Source organism: Pezoporus occidentalis, unplaced genomic scaffold, assembly GCF_034315485.1.
Source record: "Pezoporus occidentalis ecotype Australia unplaced genomic scaffold, CSIRO_AGI_Poc_V1 ctg70, whole genome shotgun sequence".
Taxonomy (NCBI): domain Eukaryota; kingdom Metazoa; phylum Chordata; class Aves; order Psittaciformes; family Psittacidae; genus Pezoporus; species Pezoporus occidentalis.
In genome coordinates this window covers 625,790-645,871 of record NW_026916053.1, presented here as the reverse complement: position 1 = coordinate 645,871, position 20,082 = coordinate 625,790, and the positions used below count along the sequence as shown (strand labels likewise).

The 20,082-nt window shown below is 40.9% G+C and overlaps 1 protein-coding gene and 1 long non-coding RNA gene across 4 annotated transcripts in view; one reads left to right on the top strand and one right to left on the bottom strand.

Moving 5' to 3' along the window:
- LOC134175924 (uncharacterized) overlaps positions 1 to 6,231 on the top strand; it is a 94,060-nt gene extending 87,829 nt beyond the window's left edge. Inside the window, exon 4 of the long non-coding RNA XR_009969198.1 lies at positions 5,987 to 6,231. This is a non-coding gene — a long non-coding RNA (uncharacterized LOC134175924). The remainder of the gene's footprint in view (positions 1 to 5,986) is intronic.
- The window catches only part of PREX1 (phosphatidylinositol-3,4,5-trisphosphate dependent Rac exchange factor 1), a 150,843-nt gene that overhangs the window by 22,198 nt on the left and 108,563 nt on the right, over positions 1 to 20,082 (bottom strand). For all 3 annotated transcript variants that reach the window (XM_062642368.1, XM_062642369.1, XM_062642367.1), the window contains exons 14-20: positions 19,207 to 19,282; positions 14,475 to 14,547; positions 13,309 to 13,451; positions 7,254 to 7,346; positions 5,847 to 5,995; positions 4,875 to 4,960; positions 414 to 550 (exon numbers count right to left, since the gene is read on the bottom strand). In XM_062642368.1, the coding sequence (XP_062498352.1) occupies positions 414 to 550; positions 4,875 to 4,960; positions 5,847 to 5,995; positions 7,254 to 7,346; positions 13,309 to 13,451; positions 14,475 to 14,547; positions 19,207 to 19,282 (757 nt within the window). The remainder of the gene's footprint in view (positions 1 to 413; positions 551 to 4,874; positions 4,961 to 5,846; positions 5,996 to 7,253; positions 7,347 to 13,308; positions 13,452 to 14,474; positions 14,548 to 19,206; positions 19,283 to 20,082) is intronic.

Here is a 20,082-nt window from a genome sequence, read left to right as displayed (position 1 = left end):
TGACTTCAGTAAAAATCCCCAATCTCTATATGTTTGGTGTACAAAAGATACTGATTTTATATCTTCTAAGTTGGCTGAAATATCAAAGATTTCCCCAGCTTTCCTCTGAACTTCAGAGAATATAAAATCTAGACCAATATCTGGATGAACTTCTAGTTTAGCAATAGTTAATAATATCTAGTACTGTATGCAGTGCATGAATTGGCATACGTACTATTTGTAGATGTTTTGCACCTACAGGCAACTGTAATCAGCTCCCTCGGTTACACCAGGACCTTAGCCTGGGAGTAAGTCAAGAGAGACACACATACATTGTTTTTCTGCATATTTAGTGAGCATAAAATCACAGAAGAATGGGAGGACAGAAGAAGGGCAGGAATTCGTGTACTTCCTTTGAGGTTTTGTACTCATACCAGTGCTTCCTGTTGTCTGGTCCTGTAGGCTGTGAAGTGCTCCAGAACCTCCATATAATTTCCATGTGTTGCATTATTCCCATTAACTTTCAAAATACACTGCCCTGGATGAAGACCTACAGCTGCAGCCTCAGAGCCTGAAAAATCAACAGGACAGGAGTTAGACAGTAAAACCATTTGACTGTAGAAGGGAAAACAGGAAGGTCTGCGAAAGGTTTTTGGTTAAGAGAGTAAGAAGAGCTAGCTGGATGCTGCCATGCTTTTGCTGCTACGTACTTACTCTGAGAGCTTTGCTGTATAAGGAAAATACCATGCACCTTTGTATTTTCAGTAGTGCTGGGCAAAATAGAGACCTCCTAGATCTAAATGGTTTCATGATAGAAATTGAAATTCCTGTGAAAAATAATTTGGAATTCTTATATGGCTCTTCTAGCCTTATGATTAACTGAAGTCTTGTTTAAACGCAGACAGTTGTATTTCTTTCAGCTTTTGCACTTGAAAGATACAGAACACTTGCACATTATGGAATTTGCCATGGTCTACGAAAAAACCCTATGATATACATAAAGCTAGAGTATGTCCAGAGTGCAATAACCAACTTCAAAGGATTTAGTCCAGACTCATGTGTACAAGACTCAGGCCTAAATCGATCTCTCCTTGAGATCTACAGTTAAGGTGATTAATTTTATTAAGGCACCATCATTTAAAATTCCTACAAGTTTATTCCAAATGCAGTTTTTCTTTTGCCAGCAAAATCCTGAACAAGGAGAATCTTTCCAGCTGGTGCTTCCAGTTTGCACTCTTCAGCTTGTAAAAAGTAGTTAGAGGTGCTGGTATGAAAAAGTGTAATAAATATGTTGCCCTGGGAACATCATTTCTTGCAGCTGGGTTGCCTGCTGCCTGTTTACTAACTGCACGCATCTAGATGTATGTATTTGTTCTGAAGAAAGGAAGTGTCTGAAAGGTCATATAATGTACATCTGCTGAAAATAAAGGTAAGAGCTGTGCTTTATTTGTAGCTCAGTTCACATTTCAGTTACAGAAGTACCAAATATCTCAGTCAAACTGTTTTGTCCTTTTCAAAAGACTGAGGAAAGCAGTTCCCCTCTACCTTACACTGGTAACTTACAGCAGTATAAGCCAATGTAAAGGTAACAGTCTTGAAGTCTTTTATTGTACTATATTTTGATGTCCACTAAGAAACATGATCTATCTACCAACCTGATGATCCCACAGCATATTCAGAGCTACAGTGATCCAAACTCTCCCTGACCACAAGCAAAACCACTGAGGAAGCATCATTACACCTCCACTTTTTCTTAGCCACCTCAGTTTTACATTGTCATTCCCTGGGGCTGTAAAGTTGTACCTTAGTAGTCTTAGAAGAAACAAGGTTACGTTCACTCAGCATGTTTCCAGCTTGAAGGAGCTCAAGTGATAATGCTTTCCCAAGAGTCTTTCCACACTACTGTGGATTGCAGAATCACCAAGTTTCTTCTACTGTAGAATTAAGTTATGCCTAGTTTTGTGTTGATGGGATTAGTGACCCAACACTCAGCTCATAATAATGATACCATTCTCTTACACTGTATTTCGATTATAAGAACTTTGAGGCAGGAATCTGCTGTTCTGTGGTTTTATATGAGTGCAGTCCTTCCCTGTGACAGGGGCTCCCCTTGTCTTTACAGGCATTAAATTATCAGAACTTTAGAACAAGTTTGACAATGAAACCTGGATCTGTCTTGATTGAGATACATACATACACACACACACACTTTGATATGAGTATGGAACTCTGTCTGGGGACAGGTGAGCAGTCCACAGAGAGTTTGTGGGTCAGGGTTAAAGGAAATATAGCTATGGGAGACATTACTGTGGGGATCTGTTACAGGCCACCTGATCAAGGAGAACCTGCGGATGAAGCACTCCATAGACAGATAGGAAAAGCCTCACGCTTGCAGGCCCTTGTTCTCATGGGTGACTTCAACCACCCTGACATCTGTTGGAAGGACGGTACGGCCTGGCACAAGCAATCCAGGAGGTTCCTCGATTGTGTGGAAGACAACTTTCCTTCTGCAAGTAACAGAGGAGCCGACAAGGAGAGGTGCCATGCTTGACCTCGTGCTCACCAACAGGGAAGGGCAGCCCTGGATGCAGCGATCACGAGATGCTCGAATTTGAGATCCTCAGGACAGTGAGAAGAGCGTGCAGCAAGCTCACTGCCCTGGACTTCAAAAAGCAGACTTTGGCCTCTTCAGGAACCTGCTTACGAAGGTTCCATGGGATATAGCCCTAGAGGGCAGGGGGGCCCAAGAATGTTGGCTGATATTCAAGGATCACCTACTGCAAGCTCAGGAGTGTTGCATCCCAACCAGAAGGAAGTGCAGCAGGAGGGCCAGGAGACCTCCTTGGGTCGATAAGGAGCTGCTGAGGAAAATTAGAAGGAAAAGAGAGGCTTATAATAAGTGAAAGCAAGGACAGTGGCATGGGAAGAGTACAGGGATGTTGTCCGGGAAGCTAGGGACCAGGTTAGGAAAGCTAAGGCCCAGTTAGAATTAAACTTAGCTAGAGGTATTAAAGATAACAGGAAGGGATTCTACAGGTACATAGCAAATAAAAAAGACTAGGGAGAACGTAGGCCCCCTCAGGAAGCTCTCAGAACTGCCTACACAGGATTTGGAGAAGGCTGAGGTTCTGAATGACTTCTTTGCCTCGGTCTTCACTGGCAAAGGCTCTGACCACAGCACCCAAGTCCTGGAAGGCAGATGCAGGGACTGTGAGAATGAAGACCCTAGGCCCGCTGTAGGAGAGGAACTGGTTTGAGACCATCTTAAAAATCTGAATGTGCACAAGTCCGTGGGACCTGATGAGATCCATCCGCGGGTCCTGAAGGAGCTGGTGAATGAAGTTGCTAAGACACTGGCCATCATATTTGAGAAATCATGGCAGTCAGGTGAAGTTGCCGATGACTGGGAAAAGGGGAATATAACCCCCATTTTCAAGAAGGGGAAAATGGATGACCCGGGGAGCTACAGACCAGTCAGTGTCACCTCTGTGCCTGGCAAAATCTTGGAGCAGATTCTCCTGGAAGGCATGCTAAGGCACATGAAAACAACAAGGTGGCTGGTGACAGCCAGCATGGCTTCACTAAGGGGAAATCCTGCCTGACCAATTTGGTGGCCTTCTATGATGGGGCTACAGAACTGATGGACAGGGGTAGAGAAGTAGAAGTCATCTACCTGGACTTGTGCAAAGCGTTTGACACTGTCCCACACGACATCCTTGTCTCTAAATTGGAGAGACATCAATTTGATGGATGGACCACTCAGTGGATAAAGAACTGGCTGGATGGCCACATGCAAAGAGCTGTGGTCAATGGCTCAATGTCCGGCTGGAGACCAGTAACGAGTGGTGTCCCTCAGGGGTCGGTGTTGGGACCGGTCTTGTTCAACATCTTTGTCGCTGACATGGACAGTGGGATTGAGTGCGCCCTCAGCAAGTTTGCCGATGACACCAAGCTGTGTGGTTCGGTTGATACGCTGGAGGGAAGGAATGCCATCCAGAGGGACCTCAACACGCTTGTGAGGCGGGCTGATGCCAACCTCATGAAGTTTAACCATGCCAAGTGCAAGGTCCTACACCTGGGTTGGAGCAATCCCAGGCACAGCTACAGGTTGGGCAGAGAAGAGATTGAGAGCAGCCCTGCGGAGAAGGACTTGGGGGTGTTGGTGGATGAGAAAATGAACATGAGCTGGCTTCAGTGTGCACTCACAGCCCAGAAAGCAACCGTATCCTGGGCTGCATCAAAAGGAGCGTGACCAGCAGGTCGAAGGAGGTGATCCTGCCCCTCTACTCTGCTCTTGTGAGACCTCACCTGGAGCATTGTGTGCAGTTCTCGTGTCCTCAACACAAAAAGGACATGGAACTGTTGGAACAAGTCCAGAGGAGGCCACAAGGATGATCAGGGGGCTGGAGCACCTCCCGTATGAAGACAGGCTGAGAAAGTTGGGGCTGTTCAGCCTGGAGAAGAGAAGGCTGCGTGGAGACCTCATAGCAGCCTTCCAGTATCTGAAGGGGGCCTATAGGGATGCTGGAGAGGGACTCTTCATTAGTGACTGTAGTGATAGGACAAGGGGTAACGGGTTCAAACTTAAACAGGGGAAGTTTAGGCTGGATATAAGAAGGAAATTCTTTCCTGTTAGGGTGGTGAGGCACTGAAACAGGTTGCCCAGGGAGGTTGTGAATGCTCCATCCCTGGCAGCGTTCAAGACCAGGCTGGACGAGGCCTTGGGTAATATGATTTAGCGTAAGGTGTCCCTGCCCACAGCAGGGGGGTTGGAACTAGATGATCTTAAGGTCCTTTCCAACCCTAACTAATCTATGATTCTATGATTCTATATAGACATCTGTATAGATTTAGCTGTACTCCAAGCTTAACTGTATGACAGCCTTTCCACTTACCTCTTCCTACCGCATGAACATATGGTGGTGCTGCTCCCCGTATCTGAAAGCAAAGTGCTTCAGGACAATCTGGGATTTTAATAATCCTACAGGTAAATAAAGGAGAAAAGAATGCAGCATTTTCAGTTAGGCTGCCAGAGCTCTGGGCAGCTCTAACAGCATCTTTTCCCAGCATTCACAACTGTGTCTGTGGTTAAATAAAGCACCCACATAGTTTACAAATAAGTAACAAATAAATAGACCTGAAGAAATCATCCAGCTCCATCGTTGTTCCCCAAGGCAGATGGGAGATTCTCTTTGTTAATTAAAATTTGGCACTTCCAAATGTATTAATTCTGTGAGTACACAGGACAGAGACTTTCTGTGCTATTTATATGCACTTCCATTTCTAGACAGAAATTTCAGGGCAGCTGTGCTGACTTACACCAGCTGAGCATCTCTTCCATTAAAAAAATAAAAATAGACTGGACAAGACCTTCTGGACTAGAATTCAGCATCAAGTGCTGATTGAGACATTCAATTCTATGGCAAATTCTGGGATTATAGAATCTAATAATGCTCAAGTGATTAACAGGTCAAAGCCTTATTTTAAGATAATGGACTGAAAAACTGTAAGGGTTGATATCATTAGAGTCATCCAAAAATAAGCCAAGCTTTAATGGCATAGAAATTGCTTTTCGTCTGAGAAGCTTCACACCTGAGACATAATGATAATCCTTGTGCTTCAGTTCTGTTTGAGCACAAGGAAGCCAGAAGTTAACAGCAAATACAACAGAAAATACATCCCAACCTCTTCTAGAAGCACAAAGCTCATCATTAAAAACAATCTTTCATTCATGTCATCTGTTTTCTTCTTGAGCAGCTTCTGCACAGGAAAACGTTCACAGAGTTTTCACTATCAGCTGTAGAAGAGCTATTTTGTAACTGATGTTTCTAGTTCCATCTTCTCTTTCTGCCCATCTTGGCACTTACTCTTTTGATTTGGTGGCTACCAGAAGCCTAAGTGGCCTTCGGGAGCTGAAGGACTGGTTCAGGATGGTTTCCACTTCTGAAAATGGGCGTAGGAATATCAAGTCCTCATTGACGGAATAAATTTTTCTTCCTGTCTGCAGGCCAGCCATCTGCAATGGAACAAAACCACAGAAAACCTGGGATCACCGGCAGCACCTCTGAACACTCAAGCTCCAAGGTTCAACAGTTCTCTACTTACGGCTGTTTCTAGGATTACTGTCATATGGAATACTGTACATAAAACATTGGTTCATTAAATCCTTTGTCAGTCACCCTAAAGTTTTCTGCATTTACAGGTAACAAAGAGATTTCACCAACATCTGAATAAATACGTCACTCCACAGATACATCTGACTTTGCAATGGGTGCATCTTTGTACTCCTTTGCTATAGTTTTTTTTAATAGGAGACTATTAAAAGGGGGTGGGTGCATGGACAGGCTAAAGAATAGAGGACTATAACTGGCTGTGATGACCTGTGAGATACGGAAGTGTGACTTCCCACAACTTACAGCTTAGGTACAGGGAGCCAAGGATATCTTTTTCAGCCATGCAGACCCAATCTATACCTAGTCACATATGTAACCTGTTCTAAAGCAGTGATAAAAAACTGCTTTAAGTGCTTACTCTAGCAATAAAGATTTTAAGTTAAGATAGAATTTGAAAAACTTTGGTTTATAATTCAATGGAAATATTCCTGCTAATTGCATTTACTTACTTGGATAAGTTTATTATAAAGTAATAATTACTATATACATTTCTGAAATCATTATGTTCTAGGCCTGATATTCCCAACGTAGCTCCTGCACTTATAACGTATGTGTAATTAGTTAAAATCTTTGCATACCTGCAACCATTCTACCTGGGGGTGACATCTTTATATTTGTAACTTAGTGCTGGTGCATACAGGATACCTATCTGCAGACACAATCATAGCAAATCCATGCGTGTATGAGGTACAAAGTCCCATATTAAACCCCACAAACTAGCAGCTTTCAAATAAAAATCTGCTGCTCTGCTGGGATGTAACTCACCAGCCTAAGAAAGATTAGACAGTGTGTGCCTAAGATTAAAGACTGTTAGTCTCTCTCCTCAAATTTAAGTTCTTAATGAACCTGAGGTATGTGACCATCACACCCATACTGCTGTCGTCCTGTCACTTACGAAAAACACTCAGCAAGTCACCCTGATATGCCAAATCACTTGGCAGTTTACAGAAACAGTTTATTACCACAGAAATTGTAGAAGACACCCTATTTTCTATTAGCTATTATTAAATCAGACTTTCACAGGATGGTTTTGTACCTTTTTGAAGCATTGAAATATTCTTGGGTACCAAACCCAAAATAGTAATAAATTTCAGGTCTTACCTCTGCAGAAGACCCACGGCGAACTGACTTCACCACAATTGCTTTGTTCTTTTCTTCTATGTCAAACCCATAGTCATCCTCTTCTGGTAAAATCTTTAAAAAAGCACAAGGTAATGCTTCATAACTACTGAGTTAGCTGAACAGATAAGGAGGGAGATGAGAAATTGGACTTTTCATTGCAAGCCACGACTGACACAGACTTGTACATCTAAAGGCCAAAAGGGACTACTAGGTCTTTTGGTCTATCTCCTACATAATATGAACCATAAAATCTAATTGAGTTATTTCTGCATTGAGCCCTTTATGTACTAAAGCAGAATTTCCAGAGTTACCGAATTACAACCTGCAGACTTTAAGAAGTGAAGAATCTATTCCTGCCCTTGAGAGTTTGTTTTAATGGTTAATTAACTCTTCTCTTAGAAACTGAATTTGGGTTTAACTTCTAGCCCTTCGTTTGTCATTAGATCTTTCACTTTTAGATTACAGAACTCATCAATATTCAGTATTTTCCATTGGTGAATGTAGTTACAGATCAGACTGTAATCACTTATTTATTTTTTAAAATACATCCCACATACCCAGTAAGGAATGATCTGTGATTCCTTCTCAGCTATCAGCTTCAGAGAAATTGGGGATCTCAGGCCTATTATAGATAATACTAACTACTGCATAAATGTAAATCACTGTAGTCAGGCTAAAATTCTGGGTGACCAGTGAGAGAACAACTTCTGACATCTGTAGGTCCCTCCCCAGAAGAGCAGACACAGGAGATTTGTGTTAGGGGAAAAACAAGACTTACGGCCTGTGCTCAGTTTGCACCTTTTACGGTTGACAGGAGACTTGGTAGCTCTTGCTGCTGAGAATCTGCTTCCTCTTATGTGCACTGAGGTCACACAGACCTGCCTTATAAATAGTTTTTAAAACCCTATCAATCATGGCAAATGCAGGTTTCCCTTGTCCTTTTCTTCGTGGTTTGTTAACAAGGGAAAAAAAGCTGAATGACTCACTTCTCATTGCAAAAAATCAAACCAAAGCAAAGCAAACCTGGCCCTGGGTAAATGGACAACTGAAACCATTTAAGAACCATCTGATAAATTCGAAGTGAGTTAAAAGGCAAAATAAGGCTATCTATGATCTAACATGCCACTGGGGAAAAAATTACTGCGAATTATTCCCTTGATTCTGATGATTCCTACACTAATTTAAAATACTGTCCCTTTTCTATGCAAGTCAATGCCAGCAGTTCATAAGCTTTGTCCTTTTGCTGGAGTTCGCCTTAGAAAAAAAAAGAACTAGAGCCATCCTTTCCAGCAGGAGCCATACAGCTGTGTTAAAACAATGCATGACAGGATATGTGCAGGGAAAAATCCTCATCAGATGATGCTGAGATTAAGTGATGGACAGGAAAGTAAAAAGACTGAAAGAGAAGTTTTCCATTCTTAGATAGCTCTACCTAAATATTTTCAGAAACAATGCTATTTATGCATGTTTAATAAAAGGACAGCTTAGAAAATCTGGTTATCACTGGCTAGATTATTGAGCTTCAAGCCCAAATGTACTTGTATCACTTCCCATTAGGGATTACGTAGAGAATTTCTAGTTCTGCCCCCCATTTCTCATGTTACATTTGAAGGGACTGTTTGGTTTCTCTTGCTGAATTTTGAAATCATATGTGAAAAGATACTGAAAAAATCAGAGGCTTTGATTTGCCAAACTTCAGAAGCCAGCAGCTACACAAAGTGACACGGTCTCTTGGGTACAGCTACCACTGCTATGCATGAAGGTCTTTAATATGCTATCATTTTTAATAACCTACCTTTCTCTGTTCATTAGTACTGCAAAAATGTGTTGTTTGAAAGCAAAGAACCAAAATACTTTTAAGAAACCCCAAATGCATCAACATCAGGAACTTTATCACCATGTAGTAAAGAAAGAAATCTCGTATTCTGTATACCAGCAGCACTCGTGTGCTGGGGACACTCGCTTATGTAAAGGTAGACTATGGATAATATTCAATATGCAATACCTGGAGGAGGCTATGATTCATTCTTTATTATGAAGAAGTCATACCTTGCCATTCCACAGCTGAACTCCATTCATCCCTAAGGAATCTAAAGCAATTAACTAACTTGCCATCTACAAGAATTATTTCTGTGCCCCTGAAATCCAGTCAGTTTTTTCAATGTAAGGCAGCAGCTGTTTCATCTTGAAATACAACCATGTTAAAAAAATGAGACCACATGAAAAATAAGCATGGTTAATCAAATCCAGAGGGCACACGTAGTCAGGACATACTCAAAGAGAACTGGGGGTGAGAAGGACATGACAACAAGCTGTGCAGAGAGCTATGGTCTATTATACCTGTATCATACAGAGGCAGGAACCCTCAGCCTACACTCTTGGGGAGAGCAGCAAGAGGCAGCACAGGCAGATCAACCACCATTTCCCAAACTAGGGTCCAGGACACACATCCTCCTCTCACAGCCTTCCCCTACAGCTCTCCAGTATAAACTCTTCTCTGTTGGACACACCTGAAGAGTCTGAGCTGGTTAAGAACTTCCTAAGGCGCAGTGACTTCTCAGGTAACAGATAACATCACGTCTGGATGCTTCACTAAACTGATGAGGTTTCTGTGGCCCTCAACAGCATTCATTTGAAGAGAGCTGTTTTCCTGCCCAGGCTGTCCCAGTCTCCCCAGTCTTCCAAAAGCTCCACAGCTCTGGGGCACTAAAACAAAATCTGAAAAGACAGTATTCCGTCCCAGCGAGAAGCTGCAGAATCCAGAGCCACTCCTACTGCTCTTAGCTTTAAACGTATGCTTGGCACATCTGCAAAACAGGCTTAATATATACAAAATGACTCAAAGTTTCTTCTGGTTTGTAAACTTTGAAATTGGGCACTGAAATTGAACCACTCATTCGGAACAGTGGAAGAGTTACAGCCTAAAGAATGTTTTTCACTTCAGAGTTCACTGTAATTTTTAGTGTCTGAATCCACTCAAAGCCCTTATCTGGCCACATACACCTGGATGATGGATGCTTCTCGTTACTCCCTGGCCAGCCTGTCTCCCTGGGAGACCAGGAATCCCTAGAGGATGGGCTCTTATTAGTGGCTCTTTTCCCAGGGGTGTTTTAAAAATCAATGATTTGAATTCCCAAGCTGCAACAGACTGTGGGATGCTAGTACAATGAAGAACAAAGGGAAAGCTCAGTTTTGCTGAGATTTTGCAGAGTTGGGCAATTTCATATTGGCACAATACAAAAGTAATTGTCCTAAAATTATTAAAAACAGAAGAGATTTTTATTAAGTATGGCTTTATTTGAGTAATATAAATTACTATATTTATGATCAGGAGCAATTAATTCTACACTTTCATAAGAATTTTAAGGTGAATGCCATGTTTATTGAATTAGCTGGTTTAAACTGGAAAGGACATGAATTTAAATGATAATGCTGCCTACTATCTAAAAATCATAATCTCTAGAAATTGCTGGAAATTTTCCTTGGAGATAATATAAATGATAAACTGGAGTTTGCTGGGGACTCTAGCATTGCGTGTGCATTAAACCTCTTGGGCAAGTGCGAGAGAGGCCCATCTCCACGGGCAGGTCTCCATGTGTGACACTGAGCTCCAAGCTACCAGCTTTACTTCGCACTGTGGTTGGCTTGGACGGACAAGGAGAGGTGCTGAGCACAAGTTAACAGAACACTGCAGTAACCAAGTCCCAGTGCTTGGAGGCAATCCAAAATCCAAATTCTCTTCAAGCTATGCAAAGAATGCTGTATATTTTTTCAGTTTGTCAAGATTTATTTCCTTCAATGAGAAACAATTGCACAAATAAGTAATTACTAAATTTTGTTTAAAGTGCATTTTTTCAGAGTGAAAGCATTTTTTCCCTTGGCATTTCTGTTGCCGTATTTGCCAAGGTTTCTGTTCTTTCCTGTTTTCAAGAGCAACCTCTCCTGTAATAAACTTGGATGAAGGGATGGGGGAAGCTATCCATTAAACAGTTAGGATTTTGTGGCAGTAGAAAAGCATGTTTCAAAAGCCAGTACTGAAGAAATTCCATTAAACTTCCTATGGTGCGACCAGGGGATGGGAAGGACCAATGAGCATTAAGAGGCAAGTAGTGATGTTCCACAGACTGCAAAGCCTCATGATTCCTGCTGCCTGTAGTTGCTAAACACACAATAAACCAGAAGTCAGGCACATTTCTTTTGTGGGTGAGTGTAATGACCTGATTGCATAGGGTCTTCACAGACATTCAGGGGATGGCTGATTTATTTGTGAACGTGAGGGCACTCAACTTCAGTGTGACTACTGCTCACTGGACAAAAATCTGTGTCCTCTAAGGAGGAGATTCCTTTCTCAGCATGTGCTGTTGATTTCAGATCATTTACTTTTCGAGATGGGCCTGTACTGTGACAGAGGCTGACTGATGCACTTCAGAACTACAATAACAGTAATACTAAAATTATTCCTGTTGCAAATATTTCAGTTACCAAAGCATGGATGGACAAATTAGCGATTACAATTAATCACTAGTAAGTAGTCCATGTGCTCGTTTGTTCTGTCTCTTTAGTGAATAGTAATAAATGATTATTACATTAACAGAAAAGAATAAAGAACCTTTCAATCCCTCATTTCACAGCTAATATATCATCACCGAGTTTTGGCATTTCAACAGGAGTGCCTTGAACTGACAGAAAAAAGACAATCTGTTTCCTCAAGCTCTTGCCTCGATAAGGTGGAAAATACCTGAAAAATGGCAGGTTCACCAATTTACACGAAACTGATTTTGGAGTGCTTTGCAAATCACAATTAAAAAGCCCCACAAATTGTAACTGCTTCCCTTTATCCTTGTGGAGAGTTGTTGGATAATCATATTAACTTGACACTCCAGTCTCTGGCACTGGATGCAGAGAGGGATAATTTGGAGGGACCATGGTGTGTTAAATACTACTTCTGGCCATTGGTCTCCTGGGAGACAAGACAACATGAGGCAGTGAAGTTTGTGTGAACCATAGGAAAAATTTGCCCATATAGTGGACCTCTGGATCTATTCCAACAATTCTGCTTTTCTAGTTTCTGACCCCAGTTTTTATCCTGCTCCTAAATTCTGCCAGTGTTCAAAGGGAGGAAAATGTGGGCCTGGAGCCACTGGCAGTAAACGGGGATCTCAGAACAGAGTCTGTACCCATCCAACTACCAAATCCAATTAGCGTTAAAATAATCCCAGTGCAGTAAGGAATTTGATGACATTCAGTGAGGTGGAAATCTGGAGATAACAGTAATGTTGCAGAAGTGTGAACATAAAGAACAGTATTGTTGGAAAATGGTTTCCATAAACAAAGTAAAGCTGATACCTGATCCAAGTATCTATCTATATTATTCATACCACTGAGACAATGATGCCCTGAAATAGCTGTGTGATTACCAGTCTTTTAACTTGCATCTGAATCTACTTCACATGTAATGGTGTTTAAATGTGATGGCAGACCTCTCCCAAGACAGCAGTGCCCATTTCTTTCTCCTCTACCATCCCAACACTGTGGTGCCTGCTAGGACAACATCTCCAGCTTCCAGCTCACTTCCAGGCTCTCTCAAGGGATTCATGATAACAGAAAGGGGTTGGGCTGTGAGCTAGATGAAGTAGTCGTATCTGTGAGTCTCCTCTTTTCTTGAGACCTAGCAGAAATAGGCAGGAACTTACATGCATTTGTATGTTTGTGTGTGAGCCATAAATCCAAAGCTCCCAGGCAGTGCTGTAGGATGGTTACATGCTACAGAAGAGAGCCTGCAACCTACAAATTTTCCTTGCTACGAGAATAAACTATGTAGTCTGCCCAGCAGGGAAAGTCAAAGCTGCAGAAGTCAGAGCTCTACAGTAAGGTAGCTCAAGAATGACCATTCATGCAATGAAGAAAGATCTACCCACAGGTGCAATTCCCCATTTTAATTTGATTCTATCATAATTTTCCTTCTCATTCCCCTCTAATATAAAACACCACCAGTTTCACAGAAACATCAAGGTTTACATAACATATTTCTTACCAGAAGACTCTTTCCCAGGATGTTTTCCACAAGCTTGAAGTCATTACGTAATTGTTTGCTTTTGGAACTGGTGCCTTCCATCTCCTCATCAGCATAAAAGCGGAAATATAAGGATTCATCCTTAAATTCACTTTTCTCCAGGACTGGAAACAATATATATGAAATACATACATGCATTTACACAGAGAAAGAGAAACAAAAAAGTAGTTAAAGGAAGTCATAAATATTTCCCCAGTCTTTACAGAACAAAGACTAGATGCACCCCTACCCATCTATCCAGCTCTGTATTTCTAAGTTACTACTGTGCTTCAGGGGTATACTTTTCTTCACAGTGCATAGTAGCTCAGGATACAATGTTTGACCTCCATGGCACATAGAATGCATATAAAATGCAAAAGATCCTCTTGGATGAAAGATGCTACTTAAAACCTTATGCTCCTTTTCCATGTCAAAATGAATATGGTAAAACTAAAAAAGGAGCAAAGAAGGGTAAAATGGCTGTTTAAAGGTGAGATGGCTAAATAAACTGAGGCTTTTCAACCTAAAAAGGAATCAAGAAGGAAATGAGAACTATAAAATTCTGAAAGTGTGACAAAGTTCTTTACCACTGAATGCTTTATTGGACAAACTACGTTTTACTATTAGGATTTTGTATGTGTTATTTGATACTGATACAGATGTGGTCTGTTTACTTCCCCAGTTTAGCAGCAACATCACTGAGGATGTATGATGTCTACCGTGGCAATTTGGCACTTCGGATTTGGAAGCTTCAGAGATTCAGCAGTGAGGATTGTGCTTGTGGTCCAAGTGGCAAGAAATAGGTGATTTTACTTTGTACCTGATGTTTCTTGGTGGTATTTCAGGACTATACTTGGCTTTCTGATGGCTCTGAAATAGATGCAGTGAAAAAGCATACCTCTTCTAGCTTGTCTAATCACTTCAGGCTCATCATAAAGATTAGAAAAGGCGTTCACTCAGGAAGGTAGGTTTAGACATTTTGTAAGCTCTAAGACTGCTTTTTAGAAGGACCTGCTGGGATGCCTGCAGTTGTGTACATATCAGCATGTATGGCACAGCCTATAGAAAGGGATTTTCAGACAGTCAGGTAATCTGACTGAAGTAAAAGCTCCTTTAATTGGCTGTGGGAAGTAATATTGATGCATTACCATGATGCATGAAGCCATTATTGCAGAGTCCAACACCCAGTGCGACAGCTTCCTCCCGAGTCTGACAGTCTCCCTAGAAACAAGAGGATAAATATTACATCTCAGAATGACTTCCTAAGCAAAATTATTCCCCTTCCCCACCACATAGCTTGCGGCTCTGAAATTAGCAGGATGCTCCTTGTAGGGAACAACAGCAAGAAATTGAAAGAGCTACCCCGTTGCCCAAAACTCATTCATTTCTATATATAGCATCTCTTGCCTCCTACAGGAACTAGGAGGACAAAGACCAGGACTCTGGAAAGTAGCTGTTTAACCCACAATGGGACATAAAGTTATCTCAATTTAAAGACTTTTTATTTGCAGTCATAGTGTTGCACTTTAGGACCCATTTGCCACAGACAATAAAACTCATTCTTAGAGTGAGAAGTTGAGAGATCTTATCTGTACTCAACCAAAGGGAGAAAAACCTGAGTAAACCCAGCCTATGTGAACTCCAAAGGTCAGGCTGCAGTGGCATTCTTTTCTTACACAGCAGACCTAAGAACAAAGGCTTCAGTTTCCCACTATCTGCAGCCCTGTCTGCAGTATTGCAAAACAGGTACCAAAGGTGACTTCCAAATTTACAAATTTCCCTGAAATTGCAGCATGAAGGTTTCCATCTACAACTCAGGTAAACAGAAGAAACACCTGGTTTTATCTATGTGTCTGCCAATTTGCAACCAGTGATGACTTTACAAACATGCTGGTTGCACTTTATAGGCAGAGATGCAAGTTCTAAATAGTGCTGGTAAAAACCAGCAGGTACTATGAGTGTTACCCAGATGAAAAACACTCTTAATACTGGTCATTTGATGCAGGTTTACCTGCTTCCCAGTCCTCAGACGGGCACAGGAGAACCTGGACTCTGCTATCTCACTAAGAGCAGTAGGTCAGGTCATTCCAGCAGGCAGGGGACCTGCTGCTTTGGCAGAGGAGCAATTTCAGCATAATGCTGTCAGTCCTACTAAATCAGAAGCTCTATCCTACACAAGTATCACACCCTGTCACCTTCCTTTTCCCCCTCCACCTGAAGAACTAGATACCTGGAGCTCTAGCAGAATTGCAGTGCACTGACATTGTTTTACGCAAACCAGCTTGCAGACCAAGAGCCCTCTGTTCTTGTCAGTAGAACGCCGCTCCCACTTAGGTCCTACTAAGGAGATCAGTAGCTGTTTGACAGGCAAATACTGGCAAAGAACATTGCTATGGTGTAAAGATACTATTTAAATACAGGATAAAATAGGGTCGGCTCTTGCCAATCTGCAGCACTACTTGCTCTTCTTGAAGAGAGTTTCTGAGAGGCATGATTACAAATTAAGAACTAAATGTTGACTTGGCAGGACAAAAAACCAAGGCAGTTCTGGAGGAAGTGCATGATTAGATGATTGCACAAGGACAGCCAAGGAAAGGGCTTTAATAAACCTTAAGTTTAAACTTTTACTATAAACTAATTTCAAGTCTTTGTAAGTCCTCCTTTTCAACACTCACTTTCTGTTACTTTATGGGATAAAAGGGTAGTTTATTTTATAGAGGCTGGGATTTAAAATCTCATTTACTCTTTCAACTTAAATAAACTGGAAGAGAAATGCCTCCTAATGTTACTCTCTTAGGTTTTAGGAATTTACTTTTTTTATTGGCAAAGAAGTCTTTGTGTAGGAAGGCTCTAAACCAGACTTTATTTGGCTGCTCCTGATGATGTTAACTTGGCCTTAAAACGTTCCCCTAGCAAAACAACATTCTCTAGTTATAAAATACAACTTAAAGTAGATCATTTCAGCTCACCCGTATGTTATGTAGCAATTTGTCCAAATACAATAAAACCAGTAAAAAAATCTTAAGAAAAAAGAACCACTTACAATCAATAATCTTGACAGAATGTGTCTTGTAACTTTTCCATACAGAAATGGGATGTGAAACCATACATACTTGTTTTGACAAGGTAATTTGGGTTTATTCAAATACAATCCCTGAATTTGAGTCAGTAGAAGTACATAGTTTACAGTCAGTACCACAGTCCAGAGCACATTATTATTATTACTATTACTACAGCAACCATTACTATTGTTATTATTGTTGTCTAGTTCTGGTAATTACAAGATATCTAAAGCCCTAATCATGGTCCATGGTTGATTGTTTTGAGATGTATAAGCCCAGCAATTAAGATGATCTCTGACCTAGATTGTTTACAACCCACATGTAGGAGAAAAGAAAACAGATGCACACAGATAAGAACAGCAGCCAAAACACACTGTAATATTTTGTTGACATCATGGAAAAGGAGTTTCAAGATCATAAAGTTCTCCTTCCCACTTGGAAGGAAGCCTAAGGTAATGAAATGCACAGAGGTGCCATATATACTGCAATAGAAAAAAACAAGTGGATGGAAGGATGGATGAACAGAAAGAGGTAAGACACCCACTAGAGCAAAAGTCCTAAAGAATATTACCAGCAGGTTTCTACAGTGCATTTGTCCCTTTACTTCCATTCTACCTTTCATAACATTGCCATTTTAAGTTTCTTAGAGTGAGGACTGGGGATTCAACTGGTCGTGTTTTATCACAGTTCACTTCTGGAGGTCTGGGTATAAATCCTCAACCAGATGATAAAAGTGTTGCAATTGTGGCAGTACAGTCTTTTAGTGCACTCTTAGTAGCACCTAAGATTCTGTGAAGTACCAGAGCTCTGACATTTGTGAGATCTCTGTTCCATTTTGTTCTCAGCCTACTGGCAGTGAAAGAAAGATCAGGTTGTAAAATGAGTTTGAAAGGGTCCAGAATCAATGACAGAATGAAGCCCTTCCCCTTAAGGATTACATCTAAATGCTTGTAGCGACTATAATATAATTCACAGACACTTTCAGTCTAAATCCATGGATATATGTATCAGATATTTCTCCTTTTATCCTTGTTACATTCAAAGGGTCACTAAAGTATTGCCTGTGAAGAACTCTAGCAATGTTTTCCAAGATTTGACTTTGTGTCATCTCCAGTCAGCAGTTATGCTCATAGGTGCTTTCTTCTATCATCATATTTCATGCTTATTTTAGTGTCTCATGCACAGTCAGCCTAAGACATACTACAGAGGTAACTACAGTAGGATTCAGCTATTGTTAAGAGCTATAAACAATAAAAAGACATCAATCAAATTTGGTATTAAATCTCAAAGTCATTAGGAAATCACTTGACCTTCCTCTCTCACATGCAAAGACTCCCTTGTAGTGAATAATCTGTGCTAGCATATCACAGGGTACTTACTAACAAACCCAGCAGTCAGAGATGCTCAGCTCCTGCAGACCCCTGATATCCAAAGAGCCACAAATGCACTGCATGTTTCATTACAGAGCTCCTCATGCCTATCCAGTCCTGAACTTTGAGTGCATACAGTACACAGGGGATAATAACATATATCACATTTGAATACAGCTGTTCAAACATACACATGATTAAGCTTCGCTGAGGACCCAACTCATCTCGTCAGAAGTACAATAACCAACAATTTCCAGGTAGGAGGATCAAGGTACAAAACACAACTGACATCATTTCTTTGACTATAAAATGGTTCTTAGTCTTTTGCTCTGTTCAGTTTATGGGTATTTATAAAGGTTCAAGGAAATGAAAAAAGTTTTTCTTATTAGGGAGGGCTCTTGGTGACATTTATAGTTTAAATTGCAAAGAGAAATGAAGAGGAAGGAAAACAGAGAGGGAAATGAGCTGCCTTTTTTCCTGACCAAGAGCTGACGTTTTACTTTGCTATCTGAGTCTCTCTACAGCCTGCAGCTCTACGATTAAGTATTATATTGGCCAAATTAGCCTGATTACATCTCTCTTCTTTGGCCAAAGCAAACTTCCCCCCTTCCCCCTCAGCTTTCCATGAAGAAGACCCATTTAAATTACATGTAACTGATGTGGCAACCTTAATACTAATATCTTTGCTCTCCTTTGTGCTCTTAACAGGAAAACAATTGACTACGCCATTCTCATTCAGTTATGTGGCACAGAACAACCTTAAATCATATCAATCTTCTTAATGTAGGGGGATGTCAAACGCAATTGCAGGAAACAGTTCTGAAGGACAACATCCCTTGTGAGAGGCCTGATTATCATTCAAACCACTCTCCCTTTATGTCATCTTGGCAGTACAGAACTTAGTGTGACTGTGAATCAGAGCATCCACGTGTAAGACAGACCCTGCCCCTGACTGACGGTGATCAACACGGCACGCTCTCCCTTCAGACTGCCTTAGACAATCAAAGATGAATTTTTCATTTCCCAAGCTAGAGGCTCATCTCTGTAATGACAAGATAAAGGTGGAGCAACTACATCTAAAGACAACGGTGCAGTTGTTGGTGTAAACTCTAGATTCATTTTCCATTAAAATCGTACCACACCTATACTGCATTAAATGAGATCAACATTGCTTTAAATGTCTTCCAAAAATCACAAGAAGTAGGAAAGATCCCCAAGAACAGCCAGTTCACCACTCCTAAAGCTAACAAAGAACTTTCTTCCTTTTTATGCTGGCAAACACCAAGTTTTCACCAAATGAACAATAACAGAAAGCGCAAGTTCAAAGAATCAGATTATGTTTACTTTTGTTGTAATATTTTCTAGATAAATGTGGTTTATTTACTTTTAAATGGAACTGATGAATTAAGCTCCTTGTCAAAGACAGCAGAATCTTAACATTTTCTTACCTGTGCAATAAGCCAATCCACTAGTTTACTTGCAGGGATTACTGATTTGTAGGTCTTTAGGTGGTAGTCACGGTCTCTAAGAAAGAAAATTCAGGGAAAATCAGGACAAAAGGTAAACATTTCTTTTACACTCTAAACCTCCACATTCTGTTGTAACCTACTACCATTAAGTTGAGGAAAGAAGAACTGTAGATGGGGAAAAAAATGAGACCCTCAGCTACATATTAATGAATAAGAAACAGATATCCTTTAGAAGAAAAGCCCAGCTTTTAAACTTTTCTAACAACTTGAATGAGGAATACATTTCAGATCAATACAGAGCAGTGTTATTTCAAATTTCTCTAGGTGTTGTTTCAAGCCATCTTCAATGAGCTCATAACTCCTGCCAGAGGCAACCAGGACGTGCTTTTCACAGATGTACTGAACTGCTGCTTTAACTCAGGTCAGAATATTGCCACCACTGGCTCTGTTGAAAGTCATGTTCTTCTACCTGAAAGTCATCTTCTAGTTTCTACCCTAAATCTGTTTGTGTCCTGCTTACACTTATTGGCTCAATGCCAGCCTCATCTGTAAGCTTAAACAATTCTTCTCTAGTGTTTACTCATCAATATATTCATAGATGGTGACCCTATATATTGTCTCTGGTCCTCTTTTTGTTGGGCTCAATGAATTGAGCACCCTTCAGCCTACTGATTCTCACCTGTTCACGTTTTACTTCCTTTAGCAAAATATCAGAGGCCAGACACAGAATACACAGTGTGCGTTTATGGCATTACATAATTTCAGCCATTGTAAATAAAACGTGTTGTATTCATGCCTTGTAACACAACTTGCACCATCTCATACATTGCCTTTGTAGAGAGCAGCACTGTTCCT